Here is a 14,742-nt window from a genome sequence, read left to right on the forward strand (position 1 = left end):
CATCCACAACTACAGCCGGGGACTTGTTATTATGAATTACTTCCCCTGTGGGATCCTCACAAACTAAAAACACAACTACAGTCTCTAATTTGACCAAACCAATGAAAGCAGAGAGGTGAGATGGGTGGTAGTTTGGTAGGTGTTGTTAGCTTGGATAATGGTTAGCAACATTACATAATCCTGGGCAAAGAAAGTCAGCCAGACTAAAATTTAAAAAAACACCTGCTGATAACAGCTTAAAAATCAGTGTTTTTTTGTTTTTTTCTCTCTCTCTCTCATATGCTTATGGAAATGTGGAAATTAATACATGATGCTGTTTATGGATCCAGTTTTAAAGATATGGAGAAGAAGACCTCCATTAAGCTCAAAAGAAGGCCGACATTACCTGCATCTGAAGCTAAGGAAAGGGTAGAAAGGGAGCAGTTTAATCTATTGCACCATTAAGACTCAACCTAAATCTGGGACGCTACAGGGGAATACGAGCTCTCACACACTCTACTTGGTAAATAAATGGGAAAAAAGGAGGGATAAGGAGGAGGTGGGTGGGAGAGACGATGGAGGGACAAAGAGGAAGAGGGGTGAGGTGTTATTGTGCCGCATGATGATGGAGTGAGTGAGTTAAGTGAGTGGGCAGCTGGGTGAGGGGGAAGTTAGTAAAAAATGAACACGGCACTCAAAACCAGAAGGCTCAAAAAAAAGGGGCCAACCACAGAAAAAAGGAGGAGCAAAGATAAGGCTCAAGGCACAAAAGAAAGATTTCAACAGAAAGCTGCACGAAACACCAACAGGGGAGGAAATATAAATATATATATATATATATATGTAAAATATATATGAAGAAGAGAATATACGTATATATATCAAGGGGTTATATTTAACGTTGGGGGTGTTGCCTACCTTCTCGGAAACCTGAACGAGAGATTTCTACAAAAACAAAAGAGGGATAAAGAAAGAAAGAGAAACAAACGTATATATAAAAAGTTATAGATTTATGACTTTCCTGTAAAAGACAAGCTGCCCTCTGAGTAGCAAACTTTAAAGCAAACTGTCCAACATGAACCAGGCTCATTTAGGACTGAAGCAGCAAGCACAACCATCATTAAATTACCAAAAATAATCAAAATCAGTGTTACTGCAGTCGACTTTCGTTATTAAACGCACACCGGAACACCTTACATGGATGTAATGAACTCTGTGGGAAAATTCCATTAAGAGACCTTGTTTGAACACAGACACCCCCCCCTCCCAACATGAAATGAAGTGCTCCTCCACATACAGAGCAGTCCTGGGTGATCCTGAAAAGAAGCGTCCGTGAGGTGAAAAGTTCAAATGTGATTTAAAAAAAAAAAAAAAAAAACACTTCCTATGAGCACACAAAGACATTTCAAATGAAAATGCACAGGTTAAGCAACAACTTAATCTTGAACACACACTGAGAAACTTAAGCTGTCACACACACATGCAAGTACACCGATGTGTTTGAAGGACGGAGAAATATCACTCCAGACCAAGCAGGAAAATGCAGTGGTGAGGTTATATGATATGTTAATAAAACACATAGCTTTAGTGTACATGTGTGTGTGTGTGTGTGTGTGTGTGTGTGTGTGTGTGTGTGTGTGGTCAAACTGCACAAATGCAACACAATCTCTCTGTCTCCACCACCTCTACTTCCTACCAGCACGCCAAGTTGTGTGTGCGTGCATGTGTGTCAAGGTGTCCCCACTAGTGGTATTTATAGTTGAGGGAAAAGTGATATCTCCGGTGTAACCATGGATACTGTCGCCACGGTGCTACACTATCTCTGAGTGGGAGGCCTAGAGAGTGGCTGTGCCTGTTCCTCCGCCTCTCGCACGCACGCACGCACACGCACACACACACCCTCCCGGTCTCTCAGGTCTGTCAATCAAAATCTGCTATCCACGCCACGCACTCGTCTGAAGACATGTGGGGATAGAGCTTTTAAGGCTATGGCACCCAGACTCTGGAATGCACTACCTACCAGCATTAGGTTTGCTGAGAATGTGGACTGTTTTAAGGGGACAAGTAAAGACTCACTTGTTCAGGCTAGCTTTTGGGTAGCCTATGTCTTATTTATTTGATAATTGTTTCTGTTGTATTTGTATTTTATTCTATTGACTATTTTTACCATGTTTTTATTGTCTATGCACGTTGTAAAGCACTTTGTGACCTTGTCTGTGAAAAGCGCTGTATAAATAAAATGTACTCACTCACACGACTTTGATTTTCAAGCGAATATCACCAAAAATACAAGCAGTACTCTCTCTCTTACTCCCTTCCTCACACACATTTCAACACTTGTATTTATAATGAGCCTCCGGGGCTGCTTGGTGACACAGGAGCGATGATGAAAATCTCAACTTTACCACATCATCCATTTCTACTGCGGCCTCGGATTGTAATGTGCCAGTCAGCCTCGCTGCTCCTTTTTTTCTCCCATTCTGACTCCGCTGCGTACAGACTTCATTGCCCTTCATACATGATTTAGATCAAACATTGTCTTAGATCTTTCTATCGAACTAGCAGAAACCACTGGGCTTGGCAAGTTGAAATATCAGTCTGGATGTCACAAGACACTGTAGTCAAAGAATTGGTAAGTTAGTCAGGTTTTTCCTTCCCTTCCACTTCTATAACCACAATGTACTGTCTTCACCTTAGTGTATTTACACAGCAGAGTTGGATCAAAGCTACAAAGCTGACTCCACTTCCAGAGAAAATTAAATTAAATCTAAATAAAACAAGTTTAGCTTTGATTACAACGAGGTAGCCATAAGAGCAGTTTTAGTGCTGCAATCTGCAGTAGAGGACTGAGATGAAAACTGGGCCAGACGTGGAACCAAAACCAAAATTACTCCTCACTCACCACTGCTCCAAACAAAATTATAGAGGAGACACAGCTGTTCCCTTCCTCTCCCTTTCTACTCCCAGCAGAGTTACAGATCAGCACAAGTTTAGTGATAGGGATGAGATGAGACCAGCCCCTCTAAAGAAATACTCTGAAAACTAGTGATGACATGGACGTACGGTGCGTTGTTCCTGAGAGGAAATGAGCACATGAAATGACTTGTAACGTAAACCTAGTCATTTTCTCTTTAAAGCTGAAACCTCAACACTCAGAAAAAGCCTCAACATGTACTTGTGCTGCAAAGTAGCTGGATAATAAGTACAGCTGCTACCACTACTGCTCTGCATTTACTAAGCTACAAACTTTCTTCTTCTGCCACATATCGTCTGCTGTCCTATCTGTCTTGCTACTTCCTTTCTCTTCTCTAAGACACTTAAACCATAAAGTATAAATATTCACCCTTCCCATTTTCCCATGCTTCTCTCTTTTCTGCCACTCACCTGCGTACAAACTTGGATGTGAACTTGCTGAAAATCCCTGTGGCGCCGTGTGTCCTCCGGGCCTGGCTGTTGCCATGTGACAGTGACGGGGATGCGGGCCCGCCGGGGTAGGCGGAGCCCTGCTGGTCCCGGGCACCCCGCTGCTGGCCTGCATGGAATGTGCTGCGGATGCCCACCCCTCGGGAGAAGTTGGTGCGGTCTGACGCGGCAGCGCTGCTGATGTTGTGGGCAGATGGGGAGGCCCCGGGCGCCCGCTGAGTAGGGGCACTATAGAGAAGGAGTGGGAAGAAAGAAGAGGAAAATGGAGGGAGGGAGGGAGGGAAACGAAAAAGGTGATTCGGAGGAGGGGAGGGTGTAGAAGAGAAGAGAGGTGGATGCAGAGAAGATGAAGAAGGTGCAAAATAATTGGGAGCGGGATTGGGAAGAGGTTGGAAGGTGTGGATGAGAGAGGAGGCAGCGAAGAGGAGGTGCAAATGAAGAAGAATTCAGGGTTACGAAGATTGGGCAGGAAATAAGAGAAGAGAAAGCAGGAAATGAGGACAGTATGACAGAGGAAGGGTGGGGAAGATGGAATGAAAAAGGAAAGGTAGATGAACAAAGTGAGGGGTAGAAGGTGATGCAGTAGGAGTAGAAAGAAAGGAAAGAGTTTTAAACAAGAGGGGATGGGAATAAAGAGGAGGGGTGTGGGAGAGGAGCAAGCGTTAGGCAAACACTTGTAGAAGAAAATCACTTCCTTTTGATGTGCTACTTACCTTAGTGTAAGGTCATACAAGTATCTATGTCTGTTCAACGTCTGCTCGCCCTGTTTCATATAATCCCTTAACTCAGCCAAGTCAATATTTATGGCCACATCAGGTTACTGACACACGCTCACACACTCAGTTAATCCTCATTGCTTCAACTGTAGGGCAAGGCATCAAACGCACACATACTCCCGCATGCACGCAGACATCATTTTCTGTCGTTTTCAAGCTAATATCATCAAAAATACAAGCACACACTTCCCTGAGCTAAAAACCTGCATTTCATTTGTCAGCATGTGTGTGGCAGCAGTACACCTACAGCACATAGCAAACACAACAAACAGAAATGGCAAAAAGCACACAAAGTGAAAGTGGAATAAATAGAGAACCTAATACAAATGCACAGTCCACTGTAGAGGGCTGCAATGGGACTGGAATACCACATAACACAAATGTTGCAGGTGCAGGACATGGTTACTCAAATGTGGGTCGTCACAACATCATGACAAAATTTCATATATGAAAATAGGCTGTAATTACTAGGCTTTAGCATCCAAGTAAATGCTTGGCCCACCATTAAAACCAATGACCAAAAAAGTTCAGTTTATTTGTTTTATATCCCTCACTCTGTCCAATTCAACTCCATCTTTAGACTAGACATTTAGTCGGTAAAAGTATTTTTAACTACATGCTATCCCTTGCAATCTGTAGTCTGACATTACAGCATCTTGTCTGCATCGATTACCTATCAAGAAAGAGGGACATAATCCGAAATCCATGTAGTTTCCACATCTTCTAAAGATGGGTAGCTGAAGAACTGCTTTGTCAGTTTTTAAGGACTACACGTGTTGTTTTCCCCTGTGGGATGGAGTGGGAGTTGAATGGTGTATCTGGTGGAGCAAGCGGTGACGGTCAAAAATTATCTGAGAGGGATTAAAAAAGCAATCCCATGCACACCTCTAATACACTTAAAGAGCTTGTCAGTCAAGATTACAGTTGTGTGATGAACAGCTTCAACACATCCTTTAATTTGATGTGGATATGTTCAAGTTGTGCACAGAGGTCGAAATATACCTATCCAGACAAAGACACAGCTTTTCTATGGATACAGATGCAAGGAAAGAAAGGCTGGATCAGGCAGGTTAGTGGGGACCAGTGAGACATATTATAGTTAATGAAGATGACTGTTGATTGGGAAGGAATACATATTACAAAGAGGAAAATGGATGTAATATTTTCCAGTTGTTTCAACATATGAAAGCATTCTATTGTCACTTAAAGGTCCCATTTTATGCTCATTTTCAGGTTCATACTGTATTTGGGGTTTCTACTAGAACATGTCTACGTGCTTTAATGTTTAAAAAGCACTATTTTTTTTTCATACTGTCTGTCAGAATATACCTGCATTCACCCTCTGTCTGAAATGCTCCGTTTTCTGTCTCTTTAAGCCCACCTCCCAAAAAAGCTTCTCTGATTGGTCAGCGTTTCGGGATCTTCTGCATCTGAGCTCTCGGTGCACCGTCATTGCAGCCGGAGAATGACCGTAACAGCACTGTAGCCGCACTTTCTAACTATATATAGTAAAGTTGTGACATCACAACCATACAGAAGTCCTGACGGCTCATTTAAAAGGCACTGTCTCTGAATACGGGCTGTGTGCATTTCTCTGTGGATTGAGCGTTTTTATTTTCACAGTATTTATAAAGCACCTCAACCTGCTTTATAATCAAAAAAGACATGGAAATCTCACTTTTTACAATATGGGACCTTTAGGAAAAAGAGTAGTGACAGACTAAGTATCTAAAAGAGGTGTGTTATAGCACAGTTTGGCTGATGGTGCTGGATGATTTTCATGCTGGGCATACATGATTTGCATATAGTTCACCGCACCTCTATGTTATACAAATGTGGAGCTGAAAAGAGGTTGTTAATAATAATCTTAATTCATGAGAATGGTATTTGAATGCATTTTTCAGAAGGGTATTTGGAGACAGCTGGAGAAAACAGGAATGGGTGGGACTTAAGGGCACAGACTATGTTCTGAGAAAAAGGTGCCTATTCCTCACTTAGAATACAGTCTGTGTTGGAGCGGTACCTTCTCTCCAGTGTTCCCAACCAGGTTCTGAACAGCCCAAGCTCACTGCTGAACGACGCATGCAACAGAGCAAGACTTCAACACAGAGCAGACAAAACCACATACAGCCAGAGGGCCACCTTGACATTTGCTCTGCTGGAATTTTAGCCTGACATTTGTGTGGGGAGGGTTTCACTAGACAACTGTCACAAAAAGGGTGGGGGTCTCCTGAAGCTGAACTGATATGCCACTTGCACAGACAGACGGTATTTAAGGTAGCTGAGGAACATATTCAAAAGACCTTCCACCGTATATTGTGACACATGGCTGCAAGGAAAGAAGACAAAAATAGGACTAAAACTCAAAAAATATCAAAGTAGCCCTCGAAACAGACACTATATAGCAATAAAGCATAAAGCAAGCTAAACAACAAAGCAAGCGCACACACACACACAAAGTTCCCACGAATGACCAACAAGACACAGTCAGGTCGCTACTCCATTTCTTTCATTCAACGAAGACACGCCACAGTAAAGTTTACACTTAATACATGAAGACGGGGTTTTCCGAGGCAACTTCATAACTAAGGTGGGTTTACACAGCAGATTGAGGCTGTATGAGGAGCACTTCACCACCTTTGAAACCAAAAACAGAGTCTGTGGGAACCTTAAAAGGGACTCCACTTCTTTTCACAGGACTAAAATTCCCTTGTCCAAGCCAGGGAAAATCCTTTTGTCGACAAACACAGCATGTCAAAAAAAATATATTATATATATATATTATTATGCATATTAAATATCAAAATATCTATACATGCAACAGATTATATGGATACATTGTCACAAAAACATGCATCAACAAAACTATTACTCTACATTTTATCTGATTCTGCCCCCAAAAAATGTCTCTCTTCAATACCACTTTTTTAGGACATCTTTATGATTGTGATGAATGATTACTGTATGACAAGTGTAATTGCTATTGACTAACCATCCATATAGATAGAGAACATCTTTGCATGCAGTCATTTAAAGTAGTGACCGCCACTTTGTTTTTAATCAGCATGATGTTGACGCCATCCAATCTTTGACACAGACTCACTAACGCAGCTTACGGCTTAGAAATTTAACCTGCAAACGTCAACATTAGTCGTTTTAGATGCTGAATAATGTAAAGGTGAATTTCTGGATTTATCTCCATAGACATTTTTCTTTATTTAATAATAAAACAGGATAAACAGTCAACTAATCAGGGGTGAAAATAGGTTATACTTTAAAGCTTGACTTAAATGACACAAAATGCCTAAGATGACAATAAATAATACTTTTATCCTGTAATGTCTGTAACGCTTCTATGTAATGCCATCTCATTCAACTTGTTTTACTTATTTTATTCCTTGACCTAGAAGGCATACAGCACACTTCACAATCCAGCCAGCCAATAACCAAGCTTGTATGAAGACTTAGTCTGCATCCAGTTTATTAGCTAGTGAAACCACTGCATATGAAAACCTGATCCCTGCTGTATTTATTTTGTCCTGCCAGGAAACAAAACAAGTAAAGTATCTGGTCTGTCAAGGTACAGCACAGTGAAAAACTTGCTCATCTTGTTCTCAAGCTCTGACTGACAGTTATGATCCACTGGGTGGTGTGAGGTTTGAGAGTGACTGATTGGCCATATATGTCAACATCTCCACAGTGAGTTTAGCTTGTACAGCTTTTATTGAGCTCCACAAACTACTTTCGACTGTTGCGTCTATGACGGCTAGTCTTCGAAATGCTGGACATCTTACTATGGTGGTGCTGTAGTGGTAAATATATACAGTAACAGACAGATTACTAGAACATCACTTAAAGAAATTGATGGCACACCAGTAGCTCAAAATAATCTTGCCTTCAGATAAGGTCGTGTTAATGCTAACTGTACTTCCTGGTTCTGGCTTGCCATGAGGGGAAAAAAATATTACTGTCAAGGAGTTCTACAGTACATTTAAACTGCACACGTTTCCAAAACTGTACACATAATACCCATCGTAGAAAAAGGAAAAAATACAAATGTATAATTTTCACAGGTCAGACTTCTCAACTTTTTTTTGGCTCAACAATTTTCTATTTTGGAAACGTCTTGATCTCTTGAATGTGTTGGCAAATGTAGTCTTTCTTACAGTGTATTTCTGTTAATATCTATATTAAGTACAGTAGGAGGAGCTCTTAGTTGATTTAAAGACTAAAGGTCTAAAGTATATGAGAATAAATTATAGAGAAACTGTTAAAGCTAGGCTAATGTGTCATGTTAGCCTATGTGAACGTGTTTGAGAGGTGGCTGTTGGAAAATCTCCCTCTTTGATCGATTTCACAATTGTTGGGGGGGGGGCATGAAATCATTTTATCCTTTCTTCATCTCTCCTTTTTGTCCATCGAGTTCTTGCGGAAGGAATGATGATCTGCGTTGAGTAAAGTAGTACGAGCAGAAAGGGGCTAAAGGAGTTATGAGCATATGTGGGTGCGTGTGTGAGAGAGACTTGCCTGGGCCGTGGTGCGTGCAGGTCAGAGGGGCAGGGATGATTGGAGGAGGACAGGGACTTGTGGTGGCGGGGACGCGAGGAGGAGGAGGAGAGGACGGCAGCGGCAGAGGCAGTGGAGGCGCGGGAGCCCGGAGTGTTTAGGCTGGGAGGAGGGGGATGAACAGGAGGAGTGCCCCGCCCAACGCACAAACACACACACACACGACCGACACGGGACAGACGCACCAAAACGTCACGCAATCAAACATGACATATATACACACACACACACACACACACACACACACACACACCGGGCGGGGTTTGTGTGTGGGTGGGCGGGGAGGTGAGGTGGAGCATGGTTAGAAGCAGCACTTATCAAACACAGTAAGGGGGGAGGGAAGAGGAAGGAGGGAAGAACAGTGGAAGTAGAGACAAAAAGGAGACAGGAAACAGAGCAAAAGGACTTGAACAAAGAAAAAGTTGGTCTTTTTCGCTGTTGACATTGTTTCCTTGTGATTTCACCAGAAAGCAATCAGAAAACACAATCAAAGGCTGACTGCGTTCTTGTGTTTTCATGTAAAATCTACCTGACACAAAAGTTAGAGCACAAAAGACCACCTTTAAACACACACTTCTCTTTTGGCTAGGAAGACTGAAAACACACACAAGACAAATGATGTGGACAAAGTCAGGTTACCAATATTATAGAAATGGGCAAAGCAACAAAAATCACAAAGTACCACATAAAGACTTAAGGCACCGACACCCTCAGTGTGTAAATATCTCGTTTTATCTATCCTAAAACACTTGCTGCTTTTTTAAATGTCTTTTGGTCTACCTTTTGAATCTTTTGTAGAGCACACTGTATGGTTTTGTAAAAACAAGACAAAAAGTTAAATTCTACATTAAAACCAATTAACTTGACTTTATCCACACACAGAAACAAACTCAGTAAGAGACAGAGAAGAGTGGTACCAGAGGGAGAGAGATAGAATAACAGAGATCAGAGGAATTAGCAATGAGAGAGGGACATTTAGAGAGGTTAACCAAACAGCTGCTAATTACACAGAAAACAAACACTTAGCCGAGAGAAACGCACACTCTTTCTGACAGGGGTTAGTACGGCCAGTGATGGAAAAATAACTGCATTCACTAGGTGACCCAGTGTGTGGCAAGAGTTTGAGCATGTGTGACATGTATGTTTGTAAGCGCGCGTGTGTGTGTGTCAATGAATTTGTATGTGTACCACCTCTGTGTGAGCGTAGATATTTTTGTGTATGTGTAAGCCTATGAACGGGACCATATAGGACCACTAAGCGTTAATATTCCATCACAAGTCTTCCTAATCTCCTTAGAGAGAGGGGAGAAAAAGAAAAGAGAAGAAAGATTAATATAAAGACAAGAATGTAAAAGGGAAGCTGGAAAAAAACAAGTAAAGAAAGGAGGTGCCTAGTAAAATGTGAGTGACTTAAGATCCAGAGGGCAAGAGCTCAGACGCGGGTAAAAGAACACCAAACAAAGAAAATTAGAAAAAGACAAAAAAGGGAAAAAGAAAAATGGGGAAGGGGAGGGTGTAACAAGTATAAAAGGCCAAACTTCAAAGCATTAATGATGATCAAATAAAGTTACTTTAAAATCAAAGCAGATGACAACCACTAAGTTAGCAGAGCTTAACATGGCTATTAGACCCACAGTGCTAAAAAAACAATGCTGTCTCAAATGACCACATCGTCATTATGTAGTGCTTAGACTGAAAGACGATGACAAAAGGAAAAAATGACAGAAATATCTTAAAACTTATCAAAACTTATCAGCCTGAACATGGACTCAATTTAGTCATTTTTATCATGTTGTAGGTAAGGCACTATGTTGGAAACGAGGGGGTCATTTGAGACTGATTCATGAACAGGTAATAAGGTAGTAAGGTAATAAAGCAATAATGATAATGAACGTAGTAGGGATTATGGTATGGCTTAATGTTTAATGCTCGTGAAAAAGCACACAAAGCATATTGCTGGTTAAGCATGAGTGATGTGTGCGTTGTTGTATGTGTGGACACATGAGGCGTATTCAGCACCAGAGGCTTACAATTGCGGGCGACCAACTCAACGACTTCACTCGACCGCTAAAGTTACCGCGTGAAGGTGTGTTTATGGCCTTAAAATGAATATTAGAAAGTCCACAATCAGGCAACTCAAAAACGGACAAAAAGTTGTTTTGTCCATTGGAATTGTGGTTGAGGAAGAACATTTAGAAAGGATGAAATGAGAAAGGGGAAAATGGAGGGCATGTCACACTCAGCAATATCCCAATCCAATGAAAGACTAGTGAAAAAGAGGGGAGCTTGATTCATTGCTAAACCCAATGGTAGACATTATGTCATTTATTTTATTTTCTCCATAATCCCAGTAATCCTGTTTTTTTGGTCTTCTGATGGATTTTGCACCTGCTAAAACCTTTAACTGTCTATCCCTGATTTGACTTCGGGCAAAAACTTTGATTTAACTACAAGTTTGGGGAAGTCAAAGTACAAAAAAAACATTTTAATAAAGGAACGGAACAGAAAGAAGGATAAGAGTTTAAAGTGAGGTCTTCATGTGTCGAACCCTGCCTCTGCTCTGACTGGCAGTCCTCCATCACACCATCATGGGTAATCTGTAATCTACTGGAGGTTTGGCCTAAATTCCCAAAGGGAGTCTGATTTCCTTCTCTAGGAGGGTTCACCCCATCCTGAGGGGAAGCTGGGGGCCTGAGCCAGCTGGCTGAGCTCAGGAGAGTACCAGCCAAGGTCTGGGATTCAGTCACTGAGACAGCTGTGGGACTGCTTCATTCACAAACCATGGTGAGTGTGTTTATAGTATGTGTAGCAGTGCTGCCTCACTGCAACTACTTGAGTTGCCCGTGATAAGAGAGAAAGAGGGTACGTGAGACAGTTTGTATGTAACTGTATGTTTTACATTGTGTGCGGGTGTGTATATATGTGTGTTTGTACCTGTCCTTGCCGTTCTGGATGCCCTGGCCCAGCGTGGCTCTCTCAGTCAGAGGAGAGTTCCGACTGCGACTAGTACCAGTGGACAGGATGCTATTCTGAATGGAGAGAAGAAGAAAATATGAAGAATGTGAAAACTATAGAACTGTCAAGGATTGAGGACAGAGTTAAAGATGGTGAGAGATCAGTGCTGTGGTCAGAGGATGGTGAAATATTATTACTGGAACAGCCCCAAGCAGGCGCCCCGATCAGCACGGACGAGTGACCTTAATTGGCCAACATGAATTAAATTTTAACCAAATCTGGCCTCAATGGTATTTCCTGTGACACATTTATTTTTCTGCAGCTTATCAAAAATTAACCCATTTCAATTTCACCTCAAAAAAAATCTTGAATTGTCATTTAAAGGCACTGCGCTCCCACACAGGTGTGTTCCATTGCCCTGACACATTATCCATCGGCTCAGGTTGAGGTTGGGTGGTGCTATACCGGGAATTGCACAATGTTACCTAAGTCCACATACTAATAAAAATTATAAAAGTCTAAGCTTCCTTAGTCCGCCCACATAGACCTGAGAAGAGGCCTTATCAGGTAACCTAAATGAAAACTGCTGTGCAGGTGAACCATGGGTGTGTAAGGACTTTAAATTTCACATATGGATTTTACACAACATCTATGAAACCATTATAGTAAGGAGACACAAAACAAACTCAAACACATTTCCTATCATTTCTAAAAAAAATAAAAATAAAAAAAAATTAAGTTGTAAGTTTTTATACCCGTAACACATTTGTTGGTAGGTTTCATAAAGAAAGTGTCATCTGTTTTATATTATGTATTTAGTTGGCTGACACTGTTGAGGAAGTTATAATACAGCCTTGGGTTCCTAATTGAAAATGAAATCATGGCTTAATTCCATTTAGCTGTTGCAGTGTCAAGACCCTTGGTATTGTGGATGCTGGCTCATTGTCACACTGGTATGGCTTACTGGGACACTTAAATGAAGAAATCATTTATGCTACTTGCAGCACCTGTGCTTTCCGACAAGTCAAAGTGTCTGCTGTGAAAAAAGGCCTATAGTTTTGCCTCAACACCAAGATAAATACAATATGACAATATTTTGGGTGTGTATAACTAATGCACTTAAACTGGACAAATATAAAAAGTCCAGAAATTGGCATCAAATAACTGTAATGTTGTGAGACAAGGAAAAGGCCTCATTTGAGATAACCCAAAGATGGGTTATAAACACAAAAGACCATCATAGTAATATGGCCATTTATTTCAATGAGTTTAATTATTAACTGGCATCTGTTCCCAAAGTTAGTTTTTGAATTTCTCCAACATTTTCTAGCAGATGTTTTCCTATCAACTCACATTTGGGAAAAGCTGCAGTGTGTATTTTGGGTTCTGTGCATCTATATTTGTTCATAAAGGTGATATGGGAACCACAACTTACAAATGTACTAATTAGAATGCGCTTTTGATAGAAATTGTGTGTCGCAAATGTCATGTAAGCAGTGGTGGGTTTTTGTCTCACGGTGGAAGGCGTGGCGCTCTTCTTGCGGTCAGTGGGGACCAGAGGACTGGCCGGCACCTTGGTAGTGGAGCTGCCTGAACCTTTCCTCCCAGAATCCTCCCCTGCAGTCCGGTTGTCTGATTGACCCCCCCTCTTAGAGTAGGAGCCTAGAAAAAGAAAGCGGGCATCAGAAAAGGACATCACTTGCTGTGCTTTAACCTGAGACATCCACCCCCCCCCCCCCTTCTTCCCATTTGCATCATCTTCTGCTCTGCCACTCATTTGTCATTTCCCTGTCATCCCTCAGTTCAATCTGCTCTACCAACCCTCCACACATAAATCAATCTCGTCTTCCCCACTCTCCGCCCTCTCTCCCTTCTATTGTACATCACCCAGCCCATCTCTCTTACTTCAACCTTTACTCAAACATATATCAAGCCCACCTGTCCCCTCTCCATTGTTAGTCAGCTTTTCCTTTTTTTATCCACTCTTTTCATACAGGTGTCCACAAAAGAAATGTGGGACTCAAGAGAAACGTTTTACCCACAGCTTTTGAAGGCCTTGAATTTTTTATTCAATTATTTTCTCCACCTGCCTCACTGTGGCAGCACCGGGGACCATCCCAGCATACATCAGGATTGAAATCATATGACTATATTTAAAACATGTAAAAAATAACTTTGAACCATCTGCTGGCAGGTCATTTCCATCCATGACCTCCTGACAAGTGACCATCTCAATCTGATGCCCATCTCCGTCCACTTCTGCTAACCCTCTTGGACACACACCAGCTTCGCCCCCCCCCTTCCTCTCGGACACACACCAATCTCACCCTGGTCGGTGGCTCTGCGGTTCTGAGGCTTCTGGTTGGACGACACACTGCGCTGTACCTTAGAGAGGCAAGATGGACACACAGGTCATTGTGGTATTCTTTACGTCACAGAGGGTGTTCACACATTCGGTTGTAAGTACGCTAGCTGAAGCTGCATTAACAGTCGCTGTTAATCTATAGAGCCATTCACACATGAAACCTACAACACTGCAGAGTTCAAGCATCCGGGGGAAGACACTGTTTGCTGTGGTTCACGTGTACCTGTATGTAGGTCAACAATCTAAAACCTAAAAAATGAGCTACATCAGAGTAGATTCCCAAAGTGCCATTGGAAGATATATGAGGTCAAGTCAGTGCACTTGTGTCACTGGCCGGAGACTTCATTATGTGTTAGCAGAAGACATTATTTGTTCTCATTGTACCTTGTGAGGCGGGGAGGGAGCGTTTATGTTGCTTACATCACTTCCTGGCCGGGGCTTGATGCCACCTTCATCCAGCTGGGGGAAGGAACAAATACAAATCTGAATACATGGTTATCAGAAGGAGACACAGGAGACTGTGGTGTGGGTACAACAAACACAAAAGGACTAAAAATAGTTGTGTTTTTTTAATAGTGGTGTTGGAGAACAATGAAGTGTTTTGAGCATAAATATATGCGATCAAATTCAGAGATGACAGCAAATTGTATGTTCTGATGACTTGCATGCAAAATAAAA

At 41.8% G+C, this 14,742-nt stretch overlaps 1 protein-coding gene across 15 annotated transcripts in view; it reads right to left on the reverse strand.

Annotated features, from left to right (window-relative positions):
* mark2b (MAP/microtubule affinity-regulating kinase 2b) overlaps positions 1-14,742 on the reverse strand; it is a 56,325-nt gene that overhangs the window by 6,463 nt on the left and 35,120 nt on the right. For 6 of the 15 annotated variants that reach the window (XM_078275683.1, XM_078275690.1, XM_078275681.1 and 3 more), the window contains exons 12-18: positions 14,449-14,523; positions 14,018-14,084; positions 13,216-13,361; positions 11,679-11,773; positions 8,706-8,846; positions 3,364-3,630; positions 898-924 (exon numbers count right to left, since the gene is read on the reverse strand). In XM_078275683.1, coding sequence (XP_078131809.1) covers positions 898-924; positions 3,364-3,630; positions 8,706-8,846; positions 11,679-11,773; positions 13,216-13,361; positions 14,018-14,084; positions 14,449-14,523 — 818 coding nt within the window. The remainder of the gene's footprint in view (positions 1-897; positions 925-3,363; positions 3,631-8,705; positions 8,847-11,678; positions 11,774-13,215; positions 13,362-14,017; positions 14,085-14,448; positions 14,524-14,742) is intronic. The other 9 variants (XM_078275692.1, XM_078275687.1, XM_078275684.1 and 6 more) reach the window with 5 other exon arrangements.

Source organism: Sander vitreus, chromosome 19, assembly GCF_031162955.1.
Source record: "Sander vitreus isolate 19-12246 chromosome 19, sanVit1, whole genome shotgun sequence".
Classification (NCBI taxonomy): Eukaryota; Metazoa; Chordata; class Actinopteri; order Perciformes; family Percidae; genus Sander; species Sander vitreus.